Raw genomic sequence first — 20,773 nt, 5'->3', positions numbered from 1 at the left:
GGAGTTTAACTGCACTTATATACTTCCACTTTTTCTCCCCTGGAAATCACTGCTCTTGTTTGTCTGTGTTCTTCAGGGGAGACAAATGTATCTACAGTGATTAAAGGGAAAACCATTACACAAAATGCACAAAAGTTCTGGGCTGTGGCACATCCACATACTATACGTCTTACAATCACAGCTGTACCAGTGCTTCTGGATTCCTGCAGCACCTAACCCAAAGCATCCAGCGTTGTTCCTGGGGTAGATGACTAACTAAACCAGTGCATCTGAAATATTTGTGGGTTCTTGTCCACATTGGAGCGAGTTCTGTAGACCGCACCAGTGTGTACAATGGTTTAATTGTTAGTGGAGATGAACACAGTCTCTCAACACCATTAAAGAAAGGACAATTGCAGATTGTTAGAACCAACCTGTATCAACAATGAGTCAGTTTCCCAATGCAGACAAAATCTGAGGAGCACCCAAAATTCATTCATCCTCACTAGCAGACTGATTAAGCTGAAAAAAAGTCTAAAATACCTTGGATCAGTCGCCTGAGATCAAAATCTAGAGATCTTTACAAACAGAGCTACCTCAGGCCTGGGACTGGCAGGGCCTCACCTGTTCCACGCAGAGTTGGAGCTAAGCTGCAAAGCCTGTCGTGCTGCTTGAAAACGTGGCAAGTCACTGAGCACCGGAGAGCTCATGAAGCGAGGCCTGGGCCTTCGAAATGAACCCATTTTCTGGAATGGGACAGCAAAGGGTGGGGCTAGGGTGGAACCCCCAGTCATAGATTCAGATGGACTGAAAGGTGTCAAGGGGGCCAGAAGTCTTCTCCTTTTGAAGGTCAAACTAAGGAGGGTATCAAGGTTGTGATTTCACTGGGCCTCCTTCCTTCAAATCCAAGGGTTCAGCCTGTAACAAAAGCAAAGAGTTGATTCGTAATTGCTGGGCCTAAACAAGCATGCACAGTATGGAATGCCTTAAGATAGGTGTTTTCCAAGATAGCATTCAGGAAACAAAATAGTTCTGAAGACTGGTGAAGAGAAGGAAGGGTGTAGGGCACAGGAGGGGAGCAAGGAAACCTACATACCCCCTAAGTCACCCCTCCCACAAGTGTACACTTAGGACAAGTGGCAGGTAGCTCTTTGAAAGCAGCCCACCTTCCCATCCTGCCCCTGCAGCAGTACCTAATGGCAGCCAGCCATGGGAACAAGCCAGCAGCCCAATGGCCGAAGCATCTCTTCTCTCCTCCCATTTAATTTAGCTCTGCTGTGAGAGCACAAGTGCCTAAATACTTCTGTGAGAGTCACTTCAATCTGGAGCCACTAGTGCATCCCTATGCCCATCCCAGGCAGTATAGAGGGGAAGACACAGAGAATAGAAGAAACAAACAAACATACAGGGAGAAAGAAGATGAAGAGACAATGTCATCTGTAACTTTTCTGGGCGTGAGGACATAATGGGGAGGAAGTGAAGGCTACCCAAACACCCATTGCAAGGAATAAAATAAGGGGACTGCAAAAGTGGTTTGAGAACCAATGATGTAACAAAAGGAGGCCTGAAGGTTTTACTCCACACAGCCAGGTGCAACTGCTAGACCAAGTTTAAAATGTAGAAGCACTTCCCTCCCAACTGTCATCTTCCAAGAGATGATTAAGTAGCCCTGGGTAAACTGCAGAAGGGTCAGAAGTTAGGTGGAATTTGGATAAACTCTCAAAAATTCGTACACGACTTAGCCAAAACTTTTGAAGCCTCTCTACTCCACCTCCTACCTGTCTCCTCCTGTAGTATTTGGAGACATGGTACTTTAGAAGTTTTCAAGCAGTTTAGGGGGGAAACAAACAGCTATGCTTAGCTAAGCTGGACAGATGGAAGGCAGGAACCTCTCTTTTCCACTATGCCTCCAACAGGATAGCAAAAGACAATATAGTCAGCCAGTGAAAATCCAGTTTAGAAACACTGCACCAACACAACAAATTCCCATTGACTGGTCATTCCCTGAAGACATGAACCCATTTCTAGCAGCTTTCAAATAAACCTTTTCATGGGTGACAGGCACATTTTTTCCCTACCAAACTAATCCAGTTTTAGGATGACTTCACCTCCCCACCCCCACCCTTCGTATCCATCTGCCAGGTTATGACCTACTGCTTTAAGACTTGTTTGTCCTCAGGAGCTTGTCTCAGACTTCAAGGAAGCACCAGAATCTATAACAGCTAAAGAGCCTGACTGACTTAGGCATGGTTGCTGTGACCCTCCTCACCACTGCATTTTTTCCACAGAGATGCCATTCACTACCAGGGTATCAGAACACTGTGTTATGACTACAGATTGGTGAATCATCTTAAAGAAAATAACAAGACTGGAACCTCATTCTTGTTAAGCACCAAGAATGTTCTCAGTGCTATACGAGACACTAATAAATAGTCATCACCCCAAAGAACTTAAAGTCTATATGCCTCTGTCCAAAGCTTCACCCAGATCCTTTGTACACGTTCAATACAGTTTGGATAAGAGCTCTAACTGATAAGAGCTCTGTGGCACACGCAGCAGTGATGTTCTAATTCATTTTTTTCTTGGCACTGCACCTTTAAATGATGCAAATCCCCAGTTAATCTGCTGCAAGATGAGCCTAAATTCTACACAGATGCTCAATGGGGCTTTGGGGTGGTAGACTGGAGATTCTGCATCCACTGTATTTCAATTAAAAATATGGAGGTTTTATAAGTTAAGTATGAAAATAAATAATACAATTAGGACAGTATCACAACTGTTATATTACATTCCATGTGTTTTACACTATCCTGACATTTAAGTGCGCTACAGATTTTGGTATTGAAAATGTCCAGCCACATTGTAGAAGTTGCCAAGGGAGAAGCTGAAAGTTTGGGTAGCTGGGTACAGGGAAGTCAGCTCTTTTGGAAACAAAGATTTAACATTTAGAACAAAGGTTTGGAATAAGTAAGTTAGCTGGATGCTTCTGCCTAAAAGATGAGCAGTGAGATAGTTAAGTGTTGACATGTATCATCTTTAGGTTTCAGAGTTAAAACAGCCTATTGAAATGAACAAGGGTAAGTTCACACCTCTCAGAGTTATTAATTCAGAATATACATACAAGATACGTGTATGCATTTTTCAGTGCTGATGCAGTGCAGTATAAACATTATTTTACACCAGGTACAGGCATTGCCACACTATGTCACAAGGCAGTGTACAGAACCATAGTTAAGACACCTGTGCCAGCCCTTAAAAAATGCATTAAGTTCATATTCTTAATTGCAGTTAAGAGGGCTAAAACTTTTCTTAAAATGAAAGCTTAGATTCTGGAGCATAAATTTGTAGGAGGAAATGGGTTCTGCAGCAAATTCCACAGCTACAGCTGCAGAATCTTGCAGGGCCCTCCAACAGATTTCTTGAATGGCTCTTACTAAAGAATGTGCTCACTCTTGCTCATTGCAATTTACATGTTGTTTTCCTTAAGCTTTTGTTAAGTCACACAGACAGATACTTCATGTTCTGGTCTGTGTATAAAAGATGAATACTCCCATCTGCCAAATCATACTTTCATGCACATCTTCAATTCCTGTGCAACAATCCTAACTACAGGTCATCAGCAGGAACTGAACCTGAGACCTTCAGCACTAAGGGCCTGATCCAAAATCCACTGAAGTCATGGGAAGTCTTTCCATTGCTTCAGAACCTAAAGAGACAAGCCTCTTCCATTTAAGTTAAAGCAGCAAGTATTAGCTAGTAAGAATAGTAGGCTATTATCCTTTATGTGCACCAGTCACTAGAGGGCATCAAAACACCATTAGCCAGTGTGTTGCCTGGCTCCAAATGGAAGTGTCAAAAACTGTGGGAGCCCATTTTCCCCATCCTACAGTCTACTCTTGTTATTTTCAGACCCCAAAAAGCAGGAGAAAAGAGAATGCTCACAAGACAACATTCTGTTGATAGAACAAGATTAAATTTTGCAGACCTGGGATAGCTCAGTGGTTCGAGCATTAGCCTGCTAAACCCAGCGTTGTGAGTTCAATCCTTGAGTGGGGCATTTAGGTATCTGGGGCAAAAATCTGTCTAGGGATTGGTCCTGCTTTGAGCAGGGGGTTGGATTAGATGACCTCTTGAGGTCCCTTCCAACCCTGATATTCTATGATCATTTTGCTAAGCATCCAACCAGATCCTGAACCTCCCATCATTACTCTGCAGTATCTACCAAACAGATGCATTTCCTAAACTTGATGGAGACCAAATTTTCCTTCTACAGTAATGAGACCCTGGGCCCTGCCCCATCCCCCAACAAAAGGTCCCCAAAACGAGGCTTCCTTATAAACTCTGTCTCTTCTATGCAGGCAAATCGTGTTAGTTGTTTGTTGGCTGTGTCCATGTTGTGTGTTCTGTAATTTGTAATTTACAGCTTGTGTTGAGAGAGACTATCTTTGTGGTTAGAGAGGCATTAATATAGTTATAGTCTTGTAAGGAGTCTTCATGATATTCCGGCTATTTTGGCTACCAGGAATGCCACAGTGCGTAACAAAATGCTGAGTATGACAAGTTTATAACTCTTTTTCCTCTGTTTGGTATGAAAACGCTTAAAGAATCAATTAGATTAAAAAAGATTTCAGCAAAAGGTATCCCCCCCTCCTACTGCTCTTCACTGAGTCCTGTCCAAGCTTTTTCCTCTCCATGCCTGGAAAATGTTTCATGTGACTATAATAATAATGCCACCAGCCTTATATAGCACTTTTCATCCGTAGAGCTCAAAATACTTTACAAAAGGAGGGAAGTATCATTTCCCCATTTTACAGATGGGAAACTGAGGCATAGAGCAGTAAAGCGACTTGCCTACGGTCATCCAGCAGGCCAATGGCAGAGCTGGAAATAGAGCCTAAGCCTCCCAAGTCCCAGTCTAGTGCTCTAGCTGCTAGGCAATACTGCCTTTTATTAGTGCTCACGAAAGGTGTCCAGCTCTGGAGACACAAGTTCAGGAACTGTAGGCCACATATAGCACTGGGCAGCAGCATTGCAACCTATCCCAGTACAAGCACATGGTTCAGTGCTGTGAAACACCTCTAGATGCAACAGAGTAGCGCTCTCTTCATGGTAATTTAGTCATTGTCTTCTTTGGCAACATGATCCTCCACCCAATCTACTTAATTATGTTGGATGTTTTTCAGATATGAAGCTTGTCAAAGTTCAAGGAGATGTTTTATTGTTGTCTTCTCCCCACCGCAATCCCACAGGCCCACACCCAAACTGATTCACTCATCCCTAATTATAAGCTTAATATCTGTCTGCCAAAAAGCCTTTGAAGCCCAAACAAAGCAGATCTGTAGTTGATACACACTCAAGATAGCCCACAGAGTTTTGTGGTCTTTAAGTGCACAAACAATGCATGATTGGGCACCAGATTTCTAAAATGGAGAATATGCATAACCTGACAATGAAGCAATGCTATCCATCTGCAATATGTTACATTTCAGAAAACACTTTCCTTAGAGATTCCAAACAGGGCAATAGGAAACACATGTACAGACACACGTCTGTTGGAAGCTAGTATTTCCAAAAATCAGGTAAGAAATAGCCTCACCACCAGTCAAATTAAGGAAGCAATGCTAGTTTATAAATTGTTTATCTCCTGATAGTTATGAAAACCACCAAAGAATTCATTATAAAAAGATTTTAGCCAAAGGTGTCCCTGCAACAGGCAAAATACATCTGGCTGCCTGGAAGAGAAGAAAGATCAGCAAAAAGACTTGCTCCTTGTTGGAACTTCAAGAATACCAAAGAAGGGATGACAAAGGGAGAAAGTTGGCAGCACTTCTTCAAGAATATGCATCTTCTAGATGATGCAGGGTTGATTAAAAAAAACAAACATTTAAATAACAAGAGAACAGACCGTTTGTGTCTTGGATTATTTTTACTTTTCCCTGGTATTTTTTCTGCAGATCCAGGGCAGCAGGGTCCAATATGCACTGGAATCAAGTTCCTTTGGAAAGGCAGCATGGGTGTTGGATGGCTGCCAGTGGAGGCAGGCGTTGCAGTAGCACAAGGGACAGAAAGACTTGCAATAGGATAACTGGCACCGCTTGTATTTGTCAAGACCAAAAGTAAATTCACACCAAGACGCCACAAGCCAAGAAGCAACTTTAAACCAGATGCAGAAGGAAAAATCAAATGAGCATTCTTCACCCAACAAAACCTTCACAGCCCTCCTCAATCTAGCCACAGAGAAAAGGGGAGGAGGGGGCTACAGTTAGACTCAAGAGGTAGCACCAAAGCAACACAGATATTATTGTAAGGCACACTTAAAATGGGATTTAAAATTCATGCAACTGGAAAAAATAACATATACCAGAAACTTTTAGGACTCTTGCATAAAAATCTAGGAAAAATAATAATTTCAAAAGGGATTTCCCACTGTGCCAGCTTTACAATTCCATGAATTGCTTCCCTCAGTAAAAACACAGCTCCACCCCACTTAGCCAACCTAAATAGATACAAAACGGTGCAGAAAGAACCAGGCTGGAATTTTGTTAGCTGCTTCTTTTTCGAGCCCAGTAAATATTTAACAAAACACGTGATCAATGAAATGATGTGTGTTCAGCTGATACAATCCAGTCACGATTCTTTCTGAATCACATTTCTTTACATTATTTACTTCAGGGCCACACTGACAAAGGCAGATATTCCACAAAATTCTATCTCAGTGCCCTTCAGTTCATCAAAACGATGTGGGCATGCGCATGAACGTAAGGGCTTGTCTACACTTACAGCGCTGCCCCGGTGCAGCTGCGTTGCTTAGCTTAGAGAGGCAGCAGCTGTGTTGACAGGAGAAGCCCTCTCACCAACATAGCATTGTCTACATGGGTAGTTAGATTGGAATAGCTGCGTGATTTTCCATGCCCCTGAGCAACGTAGTTATACTGACATTAGTCTGTAGTGACGACCAGGGCTCAGTTGTGGTGTTTTTAAAGTGAGCACAGACAGTGCCTGCTACCCTTAAGGCTGCAATCCAATTTCCATTTGTTTTTCCAGTTGCTGAGTTTCCTCAAGGAAACGTCATGTGAGTTTGATTTTTGGAGGGGTAGAGTGAGAGAAGGAAGAATGAATTTAAACCAAGTCAATTAAGGTTTTAATCCCCATGCCCACCCCTCTCCCCCCAAAAATCACATAATTAACAAAACCCCCGCTCTAAAACAACAGGCTCTGATCAGAAATTATTTTAGCTAATTCAAGGATAGGTGAAAGTAGAAACTTCAAAGTCAATGGGAGTCTTCCCACTGACTTCCATGGGATTTGAATTAGGCCCATTGAACCAAGGTATTTAGGTGCCTAAAGACACAGATAGAGATTTTCAACAGCACATAAGTGCCTATGGGAGTTAGGTACCTAGGTGCCTTTGAAAACCCCATTATGTGCCTCTCTCTCTCTTTCGGCACCTAAATACCTTTTAAAATCGGGTCCATAGCGACTTCAGGACCTGATCCAAAGCCCATTGAAAGTAATGGGAATCTAACCATTGATTTCAAAGGGCTTTGGATCAGCCTCTTAGAAAGCAAGGCAAGGATCTAATCCTGCAAACCATTATTCATGTAAGCAGTCCTATTGCCTTCAATAGGACTTCTCCTGGGAATAAGGATTACTCATTATTTATTTACTCTAGTGCTCAGTATAGACTAGTTTCCAAACACTGAACAAACACAGCCCATGCTCCTAAGAGCTCACAGTCCAAGGATGAGAGTAGGGTTTGCAGGGTCACACTACAAGTTTGAATACACCCCTCTGATAAGATTGTCAAATTCTCAGCATCAAGAGTCAACAGCTTCTCATGCATATATCTTTAGGAATAAAGTCCCAGTTAGGTCTTGTCTACACTGCCAAGTTTCTGCGTAGTAAAGCAGCTTTCTGCGTTGCAAATCCCGAGCTGTACACACTGCCAAGCCACTTAGTGTGCAGAAACTGCGTAGTTGCAGCGCTAGGAAAAAAAAAAAGAAAAACCACCGACGAGAGGCGTACAGCTTTCTGCTCCAGGGCTCGGTGCCAGTGTAGACACCCTGGTCGATTACAGCACAGCGATTGGCCTCCGGGAGGTGTCCCACAATACCTGTTCTCGCCTCTCTAGTCATCGGTTTGAACTCTACTGCCCTGCCCTCAGGTGACCAACTGTCATCCCCACCCCATAAATTCCTTTGGAATTTTGAAAATCCCCTTCCTGTTTGCTCGGTGATACATGCAGTGGTCTCAGCGCATCTTTCCAGGTGACCATGCCTGCTCCATGCACCAGGCAACCCCCCGCTTGGAGCAAAGCCGAGCTGCTGGACCTCATTGGCATTTGGGGAGAGGCGGCAGTGCAGTCACAGCTGTGCTCCAGCCGTAGGAATTATGATACCTACGGACAGATTTCATGATGCATGACAGAAAGGGGCCATGACCGGGACACACTGCAGTGCAGGGTCAAAGTGAAGAAGCTGCGGAACGCCTACCACAAGGCACGGGAGGCAAACTGCTGCTCTGGTGCTGCGCCCACAAGCTGCCAGTTCTTCAAAGAGCTGGACGTAATACTCAGTGGCGACCCCACCTCCACTGCGAAGGCTACTGTGGATACTTCGGTGGCTCGCGTGCCAGTCGAGAGTGGAACGAGCCTGGAGAAGGAAATCTTGGATGAGGATGTGGAGGGGCAGAGGACAACTCGGAGGTCAGAGATGCATGCAGCCAGGAGCTCTTCTCTACCCCGGAGGAGGCTAGCCAGTCACAGTTGTCGGAGCTTGGCAAAGCGAAAACAGGAGAGGAGGCCCCTGGTAAGTTAACCATCGGCTTAAACCAACCACAACTGGCCTTCCTACATATTTCCATACGTGCATTTTTTAAAGCCATACTATTCTTATGCTCCGGCTCTATTATTCATCGAGAAATACCCCTTCAGATTAATGTACTCGGTGGCTAGGTAGTCTGGTGCCAGAATTGGAATGTGTGTGCCATCTATCGCCCCTCCGCAGTTAGGGAAGCCCATTTGTGCAAAGCCATCCACAATGTCACACATGTTGCCCAGAATTACGGTCTTTCAAAGCAGGATGCGATTAATGGCCCTGCACACTTCCGTCAACACGAGTCCAACGGTCGACTTTCCCACTCCGAACTGGTTAGCAACCGATCGGTACCAGTCTGGAGTAGCCAGCTTCCACGGTGCAATCGCCATGCGCTCCTCCAATGACAGGGCAGCTCTCATTCTCGTGTCCTTGCACCGCAGGACTGGGGCGAGCTCATCACACACTCCCATGAATGCGGCTTTCCTCATCCGAAAGTTCTGCAGCCACTGCTTGTCATCCCAGACGTGCATCATGATGTGATCCCACCACTCAGTGCTTGTTTCCCAAGCGCTAAAGCGGCGTTCCACTGTGATCAGCACCTCTGTGAATGCCACAAGCAATCTCGTGTCGTAGCTACTACGCGTGGCAAGATCAATGTCGAACTCCTCTTGCCTTTCTAGTTTAAGGAATAACTCCACTGCCACTTGTGACGTATTAGTGAGAGCGAGCAGCATATTGGTCAACAGTACAGGATCCATTCCTACAGACTGAAGAGGCAGGGCGTGCAGTACACAAACCGTTGAAAGATGGTGCCAAATGCGGACGGAAGCACAGGGATTGCTGGGATGCGAAGCAATGCATCATAGGGCATTGGGACGGGACCCAGGATGCCCCGTGACCTCCTCTGCCTTCCCACAACTCTTAGCGGCAGAAGAGGAAGAGATGCTCTGTGGGATAGCTGCCCAGAGTGCACCGCTCTGAATACCACTGCAAGTGTGAACATGCTATTGCGCAGACAGCTGACAATGTGAACACACAACAACGGTTTCCCTTCAGCACTCTCTGAGTGGCGATGTAACTGCCAGCGATGTAAGTCTGCCAATGTAGGCATACCCTTAGGGTACGTCTACACTTACCGGAGGGTCCGGCGGCAGGCAATCGATGTTCTGGGATCGATTTATCGCGTCTGGTTTAGATGCGATAAATCGATCCCGGATCGATCCCGGAAGTGCTCGCCGTCGACGCCGGTACTCCAGCTCGCCGAGAGGAGTACGCGGCATCGACAGGAGAGCCTTCCTGCCGCGTCTGGACCCGTGGTAAGTTCGGACTAAGGTACTTCGAATTCAGCTACGTTATTAACGTAGCTGAATTTGCGTACCTTAGTCCGAAGTGGGGGGGTAGTGTGGACCAGGCCTTAGTCACCAACTTTGCTGGTAAAACCAGTATAGCGTGTAAATTCTGTGAGCAGAAAGTCTAGTTCAAGGAATTTATGAATTTAGTTAAAGACATTAGACTAAGTAAAGGACTATGTTAGAGCTCATCCTGTTTCTATTCCACAAAATCAGAACAGGATTAAACATGAGGGGGAAGAAAATATTCCTCATGGCCAGCTGCCATCTTACCGGCACTATTTGCCGGTTTTGCTGTACCACTGCAAAGTCATATGTCAATGACTCAAGTTTGCAATGCTGGTTGCAAGCCAATTTGCAAAGCAGTAAACTTCAACCAGATGAGTATTAACATCACCTCCCCCATGGAGGTGCTGGAGCTAATGCCACCACTCCACTGCACCCCCACTAACCCAAGTTGCAGGTAGATATTTTACTAGCGTAGACCCTGAATGAAACAACATAATGAAAACAGGCAACTGCTGCTATAACAAATCATTATTTTTAGAAAGAGATTCACTGTTTTCAGTTTGTCAAAATCAGCTTTTTAAGTGCGGGCTTTGATACCAAACCTAAGCTAACAAACATTTTTACTCTAATATAACAAAATAAAATGTAAAACCTGCCACTCAAAAAAAAAAAAAATGCTGTTACTTCCCTCTCAAATTAAAAAAAAAAAAAAAAAGATAGACAGATGATATCCCTAATCACAAGCCACATTTGCCACTGTTTTGTTTGAAAATATTTGTACTGTACTAACACCACCCCACCCACGTAACTGACATCTCCTCCTCCAGGTTAGTTCTGATTTCTCCTAGAAAGTTATTTAACAGCAATAAAAGCCCAAAAAAACTAACACAAGCAAATTGGAAGGTGAGGACTGAAGCTTCTACTCATTATTTGCTTAAAACAAACATGCTCACAAAAGTATCTGTACGCTGAAAAACAAAATTACTGGGGGAGGGGAGAGAGCACTGGATTGTATGTAAGAATTGGTTTAGGTGCTCGTGAAGTTAGTGTCTTGCCAGTGGTACAGCAGTAGTAAAACAAACAATTATATAAGAAAATATCCAAGTTCAAGGCCTACAAAATGACAATATCTGACTCCCCTTTTAATGCATGTTGTTGTAGGTCCCTTACCTTTGGTCAAGAACATGTACATACGCATCTCCTTTCCAAAGTGCCAGAGCAACAACTTCTGCATGCAATTTCACAGCTGTAAGTAGGAGGGGTGATATGACCAGGATTCCCCGCCTCCAGCTCCTCCCCTCTGCTGCCCCCAACAAGAAGACTGAACTTGCCGCTTCACCATTCCTCAGAACCAAAAATTTTAGAAGTCTCAGGCTCCCAGCTAGGGGAATACAGAAGACTAAAACACTACGTGCCACACTGGGCCGGCTGGACTTCAGAGCAAAAGACAGAAGAATGCAGGAATAGCCAGCCAAGAAACACAAAGCACATGCTTCATGACCCAGACAAAACACATGTACTATAATTAAATACCAAAAATTAATGATTAAAGAATGTGAAAGGCGGCCATGTTTAGCTGGACTAAAGCCCGGAAGCTCAACTAACTTAAGGCTGACGACATCTCCAAATTATAACACAGACAAAAACATGTACCTCTGCTTATATCTCCCACCATCTCACCCTGATCTAAGAGCAGTGATGCGATTGTGGATGGGAGTAGTAACAAGTTCAAAACGCAGTCTTGGCATGTACTTGAACCCCTCACACGAGCCCTTCCAACATATCGTGCTTTGCAGCCCCTCTTTCATTTCGGTAAATAATCTCATGAAAGATCACAAGGGATCCAGACAGCTTTGTGACGTGTTCATCCTTAGCACTCCACAAGGATCCCGAAGTGCTTACAAAGGAGGGCAAGCATCATGATATCATTTTACAGATGAGGGAATGCAATTACAGAGCCCTAGAGTGACTCCCTCAGATGAGTGAGCAGCAGAGGTAGCAATGGAGTCCAGGTCTCCCAACCCACTGGATGCAACCATCTCTCCAGTGTTTGCCAGGAAACTTTCAGGAAAGGTGAAAGATTTCATTATAGCCTCTAAACAGATTCAGTGAAAGTTCTCTCAAACCTGGACCCCATGAATGATTTAACAGCAAAACCATGCAAAGTTTACAAAGAAACTCAGTGGTTTCAAGTGACTTTTGCTTTGAGCTGTTGAGGCTGAATCAACTTGAAACTCCAAGCAAGACACTTGGTGGGGGTGGTAGGAACAGTCTGAGAACCGAAGCATAAGAAAAATCTTTGCACGTAGCCCACCACAGTTTGAAAAGACCCACTCTATTTCTGACACCACAGAGGCCTCTTTGGAACCTATGGTGTGAAATAGGTGTATGTCACGCATGTACTACAAGCACTAAAATTCCTTATGAAAATTCTAAGAAAATAAAAGGCTGAACTTCTTTATGACCAGTTAGTTTAGTTTTGAGCCAAAGAGATCAGATTATGCTCCAGAGCATACAGAGAAAGAATGATGTTGTAATTAAGGCACTGGATTAGCAACCAAGAGAACTAGGTTCTATTCCTGTCTCTACCACAGATTTCCTGTCTGATCTTTGGCAAGTTACTTAACTCCTGTGCTTCAGTTTCTCCATTTGAAAAATGGGGGAAATAATGCCTACCTTTTATGGGTGTCAAGAGGCTTAAAATGTTTGTAGAACACTTTAAAATGCTTAGGTGGAAAGTGCTAGAGAAGAACAACTCATCCATATAGTCACATAGCAGATCTGCCTGAAATTAAAAGCGCTTTTGAATTACAGACTTTAAGAGAAGTGAATTGATTTAATCTAGATTAAGACAAACTAGATTTCCCGCTAAGCAACCACCACAATACAAGACTGATTACAACCTGAGGCAAAAAGATACAACCAAATTTTAAAACTGAAATAATACAGATCCAGTACCAGGCCTTAAGAAAACTACACACCATTTGCCAGGGACAAGTAAGAACCTTTTCCTGATTGGGGGAAGGGGAGAATAGAGAAACATGGAGTGCTAAACCATCATTTTTTGCAGAATTGAAAGATTTCATTTAAAAAGAACATTTTAGCTCAGTGGTTCTCAAACTTTTGTACTGGTGACCCCTTTCACATAGCAAGCCTCTGAGTGCCACCCCCCTTAAATATATAAAAAAGTGTTTTAATTTATAACACCATTATAAATGCTGGAGGCAAAGTGAGGTTTGGGGGTGGAGGCTGACAGCTCGTGATCCCCTGAGGGGTCCCGACCCCCAGTTGGAGAACCCCTGTTCTAGCTATTCTGGCTAATGTAACCTTTTAACCATGACCCAATCCAATGCTGTCTGAGTCTGCAGACAGAGAGCTTTAGTGCCTCCACTGCTCATAGCTTTGCCAAGCAGCAAGCTTAGCAGCATCCAAACATCTGAGGTTCTCCCATCACAGTGTAGCTAGTCAAGATAACCCCCTGGTGGTGTTGACCGTGACTAACTACAGCAAGCTAATCTCATGCTTTTTGAGGGCCTGATTCATGATTTTTGAATGCTTTGGGTTGGCAATACTACTAACCATAGAAGTAAGGCCTTCTCTACAGTAGGTTTATTTTCTTAAAATTTACCATTGGTGAAAGTGCTAGTGTAGATTTAAAACACTGACAAAAGCTGTGCCATGGTCCCTCTCCAGAGCTTGTACAGTGAAGGATAATTGCCTACTGCTAAGGGGTTTAACTTTACATGGTACATGCTAAGGGGTTAACTTTAACTCAAATGGTAGAAGTCTGTGCTGAAGGTCTTCACTTCAAACCTTGCTGAAAACCCCTAGAGGGAACTGTTTTATACCTTGTCTCCACTAGAATTTTACCGTGAGATAGCTAACTCCAGCTATTTCCCTGCAAAAATCACACTTTTTTTGGTAGTGAAGACATAGGGCTTGTTGACACTTCAAATGTGGCACGGCTGCAGCGCTGCAGTTGTGGCACTGTAGCACATCAGTGAAGATAGTACCTACACTGATGGGAGGGGTTCTCGTCAGCGTAGGAATCCTCCTCCCTGAGAGGTGGTAGCTAGATCAACGGAAGAATTCAGCTATCAATCTAGTGTTGTCTATACCAGGGGTTAGGTCAGCATAGCTATCTCTCTCCAGGGTGTGGATTTTTCATGCACCATGAGTAAGCAACAACACTTTCTAGCGTAGACAGGGCCTAAATTTTTTGCATGATTTGGGCCTTAGCTGGCCGAAGGAATAACTAGCACATTTATGTATTCAAATTCAAAAACCAACATGAACTTTCAACTGCTGTATCCTGTTTTCAGTCTCTCTCCAATGGTACTAGTAACATCTGCAGCAAAACTCCAGGAAGCATGTAAATGTATTAACTCAGACAAGTGTACTGTCCTAGTCACACAGAATAGTTTGTGAAGATTAGAAGAGCTTTGCTCTGCATATGGAGAAATCTGGCAAAATGATTTTTTTTTTAAAGAAAAAGAAAAATGTAGCTGATCAACTGCTCAAATTCAATTAAAAAAAAATCCCACATCACAGGTGAAAGCAAGCAAGCCATGTCAGTTTAAATTTAATGACCTATTTTATTGCTTATGAGATGCTAATTAGAGAGAACGCAAGATCTCTTTAAACATGACTTAGTCCAATTTAAATAACCACAAATCTTTTAGGGTCCATCCATACAATAAGTAGAAGTGATCTAGCAAAATTAAACCTTTTCTGCACTGGACACTTCCTTAGCATTTCCCACCTTTGCAGCTCCACCAGTAGTAACAACAGTGGGAGAACTTGAACAGACCAGCCACCGGTGTTTTCACCATCAGTTGTCTATCCCTGGGTTAGAAAATGTGCCCATTAAGAACACTACTGGCTGTTTACATAACTGAACTAAAGATGACCTCTCAGCTTGCATCAGTAGTAGGCTGTTATACTCCATTAGACAAACACTAGAACAGGATCACAGTACATGTCTTTTTAGTGTATAAAATCTACATTTGTAGTCTCACCAGTGATAAATGTTAAGAGAATAAATCTAGTGTAGACAACAATGTCAGACTTTTGTGGTTAACAGTACTGTCAACTCTAAATGTTCAAAAATCATGAGTCAAGCCTCCCAAGATCATGTGACTGACTTAAAAACCAAAAGGTTTTAAAAAATTAATAGATTTTGAGTTCTTTTCCTTGCCATCTGGTTTCTGAGCCTTAGAGATAGACTTGGTTCTTGTTTTCAAATTGTTTTTCCTTACAACTATAGGAGCTAGAATTTTTTTTTTTTTAAATGGAAGCTGAGGTTTCCTGGGAGCTGGGACTTTAAGAAAAACACCAAATATTGTGAGTGATGGCAACACAGCTTTTTATTGCTGGGCCCTTCAGTTTTGAAAATGAACCTTGCGAGTCTTTGAACTCATCTGAACTGACATTGTATAATCCATGAATTGGTTACACAAAAATGTTTAGAGGAGCCTTTATCTTGAAGGGTGAGTGCAATTATGATATCCATGCTAGCTGTCAACTACACTGTAAATATCCACATTCCAGTTTTATTTGCTTTTATAGAGTGAAAGAAGGCTTTCTAATGGGCTTTGTTGCCTGTTGATGTATCAAGAGTTCTGTTAAAAAAATCCACCACAGTATCCCTAAGTTAAACCATTTTGAAATGAAAGTTTTCATCATTGATGGGCAGAAGAATAGGAATACAGGGATTGCCATATTGGATCAAATCCATCTAGCCAAGTGTCCTGTCTCTGACAGTGGCCAGAACCAGCCACTTCAAACAAAAGTGCCAGAAACTCCCACGCTGTACAATTATGGAATAATCTGCCTGTGGGGAAGTTTCTTCCTAACCCCATCAATTAGTGATTGGCTTGTAACCTGAGCATACTGTAAACACATTATTGCCTAGCTATATGCACATCTAATCCCTTTTTCAGTCCTAGTGAGATCTTAGCTACAATGACATCCTTTTGGCAGTGAGTGACGCGTGTTAATTATGGGTTGTGTAACAAAAAAGCATTACATCTGAAGTCCCCTTTTTCTTGAATTATGAGAAAGTAAATGGGAGAACCTGATTTACCTTCTTCATATAAAATGTAGTACCCTAGACATATTCACTCAGAGAAGAAATTATAAATACCTTTCTAAGAGACGTGCTACAGCTCAATCAGAAGGTATGGGTTTGAGGCAGGAATTATTGGGTGAGGTTCTATGGCTTGCATTACGCAAGAGGTCAGACTAGATAATAATGGTCTTAGAATTTATGAATGGTGTTAATCAGGGAAACTGAGCCCAAACACTATGAATAAAAGTGCTTTTAGATATTCTTCCTTACTAGATTAAAAGAAATAAAGATCTAATGAAATCTCTATTTCCATCTTAAAATCTACTGCCATATTTCATATCCTCAAATGTACATACCATATGACGTATAATGGAAGAGCTGGTGTGTGGCTGCACGTACCACTGGACTCTAATGGAAATGAATTTAAAACCGTAGAACTGTGTGACCTGTTGCCCTATGCTGCGACAGCAAATGGAGATTCTCCTTTAGTTCCCATAATAGGGTCCTATGCTCATGAAGCAGAAGATCATAGTTCTATCACTACTGTTACTGAGGTTCCAAGCAGCCATGGGGAGCAACATAACAACAACCATGAAATTGTAGGTGACCATGGATTTGTTAAATATTTATGGTATCCTTACAGTTATTGTCTAAGACAGTGGTCTCCAAACTTTTTTGATCGCGCACCCCATCAGTAAAAAAATTTTGAGCACTGCGCCGAAGCAAATAAATAAATAAAAACTCGGACTCCCACCCGAACTGCAGAAGCAAAAAAAAAAAAAAAACTGCGCGCACCCCACTTTGGAGACCACTGGTCTAAGATATACTTTGCTCCAGACATCAGGATAACATTGTGGTGAGGGTAATAAAACAGGAAAAATATATACATTTGACATTTTACGTAGTTCCCTTCCAATAAAAAAGATCAGTAAAACTATATTAACATCTGTAAAACATGTTTCACCACACAAGCATTTTAATAGTCTCATACAAATGTGTCTATAAAAACTTCACCTGGAATCCTCATTTACAGTAGTCAGGACAGGAAATGGGTAAGATTTCCCTAGCCCCAGCACACTAATTGTAATAAGGCCAAGCTATTCCTTCTGATTTTAAATGGCAGATGCAATATGTAAAGACAGCACAAGGCTCTTCCGAAAGAGGTAGGACGAAAGTAAAGTCTGGGGTAGAAGAAGAGATGAGAAAGAGATCCAGCCCCTAAAACCTGCAGCCAACACTACCCCCAAAATTGGGCTTTAATACATAAAATCAAGACACCAGGAAAACTAAATGGTTTGGGGAAGAGAGAAATAAATTAATGAGGTTTGCAAAATTGAGCCCATGTCACTTTTCAGGTGACGTCTAAGATTTAAGGAAGATTTAACCACCTTGTCCTGGGGAAATTACAGCAAAGGTAAATGCATTCTGCTTAACTAAATTCCCCCTGCCAAAACACTTGGATAAAAGTATTTCTTCTTGTCAGTCCCAAACTATTTAAATGGCCTTTTTTTATTATATTATTTATTATTGTTTTTATACTATTCTTGTGCACTCCTTTAAATGATTGGTGTGGTCCACCCCAGAGATGGCTGCACTGACATGTTGTGGAACAAATTCTGCTCACACAGAAATCAGTAACACTGTCTGTATTATGAGAAGTTTCCCACTACTGATGACAGACGCAGCTGAATTGGTGCTGAAATGGTTTAACTGCAACTGCAGACCAGGACAGATTATGTTCAGCACTGCACATATTTAGCTGCACCGACTGCTCACACACATTGTCAGTCAGTCACAGGTCATTTTTGTACGTAGACAAGGCTAATGAAGTTACTCATATGGGTAAAGAGAGCAGAATTGACATAATTTGTAAAGCTATTAGAATGTCTGGGGATTTTTAGGGAAAAATCTTGAATAAATATTAGAACTATGAAGACATGAAACTAACCAAGAAGTAGTTTATGCCACTGTGGCCTGTGATACAGTTTCTCTATGGCTTTTATGCTAGGAAAAGAAAGATGGTAGATCAATTTCTGTGCTGAATTTATGCAACCTAGCTGAAGTCATAACTGTCTATATACTCTAAACATACATACACACACTGTAAACAGATATTATGTGTTGAACCACAGACACTGGTGACTTCAGCATAACTGAAACCTTTCATACCACAGAATTACAGTGTTGTCTACAAATATGCTCAGAACTTGGTGCTGACAAACAAAAATACACAAAATCGAGGGACAGAGCTCATATGACTAGAAGGCCAGCAAAAAGAGTATAGACAGTTATAAACTGAATCACCCCAAAACCTGCATATGCACATTCGCATTTCTGCCGAGCCCAGGCAAGTGACAAGAGTTGCAAGTGCTGGGACATTTCGGAGAACAGGGGAAAGAAGGGTATTGGGATTCTTTCTACTAATAGGAACTCTGGTGAAAATATTAACAGTCATGTGCCAGTATATTTATGGCTGCATCTGTAATTTTAACTCTATGCATCTGAAGAAGTGGGGTTTTTTTACCCACAAAAGCTTATGCCCAAATAAATCTGTTAGTCTTTAAGGTGCCACCGGACTCCTCGGTTTTTATTAACATTTTGTCTATTAAAAACAGTCAGGTACAAAAATCTCCCAGTGCACAGAGACCCTGAGCAGTTATTAGGGAACAAGAAACTTTCCATTTTCATTCACAAAACAGCCAGACAAATGAACTTTACACAACTACTGAGAAAAGATGGGGGGGGGGGTTTAAAGAGGGATGGATCTCTCTTCTCTTCTCTGCTCTGCCTTTTAGGACAGGCTCACTGACAGTTACATGGCTTCAGTCTCTTTGCAACAGGCTACGTTCTAATTAAATTCATTTAGCAAACCGAAAAAGCCAGAGAAAATTCTCTTTTTCCCACCCCCAGTTTCAGAATTATTGTGTCTCCTGAGGGGAAGGGATAGAATGAGGCATTTTGTTTTCGGGATGACTCAGAGCTAGTCTACACTGGCAACGCTCTTCAAAGATATCAAAAGCCCGGAGATTCTATTTTTATTTATTTATGTTAATGGAGAACTTGCTGAGTTTTTTTGTTTTGTTTTGAATCAAGCAGGCTCTCGCTGTCAGTGCATCCCATGCCGCAATAATCATTAACAACTGGACAAAAACAACCCAACGAGCTGAAAGTGTCATCCTAAAATATAAAGCACACGGTTCTTATAGAAGATCAGACACAGCCCAAACTTTTTTGTTGTTGTTGCAAACTCTCTCTCAAGATAAACATCTTGTTAACACAACAGAGGCCGTTTTAATGGCAACAACCTTGCGATTATCTCCTGTTCAAACAAGACAAATGCTGACACTCTGATCCGAAATCTACATGATTGCCATTTGCTGCTGCAGCTCCTCAGAGGTCTCCCCTCCCCTCTTTGCATTACGCTAAACTACAATGCATTCCCCACCACCTTAGATTGCCAGTGTAAAGACAAAAAAGAAAGTGTATTTTTACACTCACCCCCTTTTTATGTTAAGTTAGGGCTGCATCGCGGCTTTTGGAGAAGGAAATGAGATGAAACAACCCACCGCTGCTAGAAATGTTTCAGCTCTCTCCTGAGACTTTTCACATCACGAAGTAAAGGAGTTTCTACTTTATCCGCCGCGATCTGACCAATACCACTTAGAATTTTACACTTGCTGGCTCCGGTCTAGTTTTTATTTTTACAATGTGCCTTTCGCTGGCTCCTCCCCGGAGAGACAAATGGGGGAGACGGAAAGTCCAGGGAGTCCCCTAAAGGAAGTGTGCTGCTGATCTCTCTCGGCTTTGGAGCCTTCCTTGAACTGTTAGTCACTTTCCAGCTCCTGGGGGAAGAAGAAAAGTCCGCTCCGCTTCTATTCAACAATTTCAGGAAGTTTAAGTTCTTTAGCCTTTAAAGAAAAAGGAGAGAGAGAAAAGGATGCAACAGTTTCACATGCCTCCTCCTCCTGGAGCACCTCTGCCTCCGGCACAGCTAATGCTAGACATTCAAGTGTAACAAAGCCGATCAGAGGAAACTTTAAGGGGAGGGAGGGGACCAAAGATTTGAATGAGGGGCACCGTGCACGGGATGTGTGAGTCTGCACAGTTAAAGCTCACCCTTAACAGCGCCTGCCTGGACTGCCAAGGAGCTGGTCACTGGCTTTCTGTTGCTAAATACAAACATTTTTGAAATGCTGCATTTAATTGGCAGCAATGTGTTGAAATTGCATCCAGCCTCCGGTGGGTGGGAGGTTAGATAAGCACAGCACGCCACGAGGGGGAAACTGAAAGGCAAAATATTATGGCTTTGTGACTTTAAGAGGGGGGCAGGAGGCGGTTCCTTAATATGATCAGAGCTTGGATGCTTTCAACAGAACAACGAATCTCACTTCAAGAGAGAGCTTCTCTCCCAGCTTTCCACGGAGTCAGCACTGAGAGCGTGGCAGGGTCTGAGCCCAAATGCGTTGCACGCCCAGGGGAAAGGCTGGCAGGAATTTGCCTCGGACACTAATTACGGAGTGAGAGACGAAGTAACTGAGGCGCATCTAGGA

At 42.8% G+C, this 20,773-nt stretch overlaps 1 protein-coding gene across 2 annotated transcripts in view; it reads right to left on the bottom strand.

Annotated features, from left to right (window-relative positions):
* The window catches only part of PRR5L (proline rich 5 like), a 68,745-nt gene extending 48,353 nt beyond the window's left edge, over positions 1-20,392 (bottom strand). Inside the window, exons 1-3 of one of the 2 annotated variants that reach the window (XM_024215459.3) lie at positions 20,340-20,392; positions 19,722-20,131; positions 604-897 (exon numbers count right to left, since the gene is read on the bottom strand). In XM_024215459.3, coding sequence (XP_024071227.2) covers positions 604-773 — 170 coding nt within the window. In that variant the 5' untranslated portion in view covers positions 774-897; positions 19,722-20,131; positions 20,340-20,392. Of the gene's footprint in view, positions 1-603; positions 898-11,323; positions 11,407-19,721; positions 20,132-20,339 lie in introns of those variants that run through there. The other variant, XM_024215461.3, reaches the window with a different exon arrangement.
* Positions 20,393-20,773: the final 381 nt, after the last annotated feature.

The sequence above is a fragment of the Terrapene carolina genome, unplaced genomic scaffold (assembly GCF_002925995.2).
Source record: "Terrapene carolina triunguis isolate 2854851 unplaced genomic scaffold, T_m_triunguis-2.0 Scaffold96, whole genome shotgun sequence".
Taxonomy (NCBI): Eukaryota; Metazoa; Chordata; order Testudines; family Emydidae; genus Terrapene; species Terrapene triunguis.
This window is presented reverse-complemented; position numbering and strand designations above follow the sequence as displayed.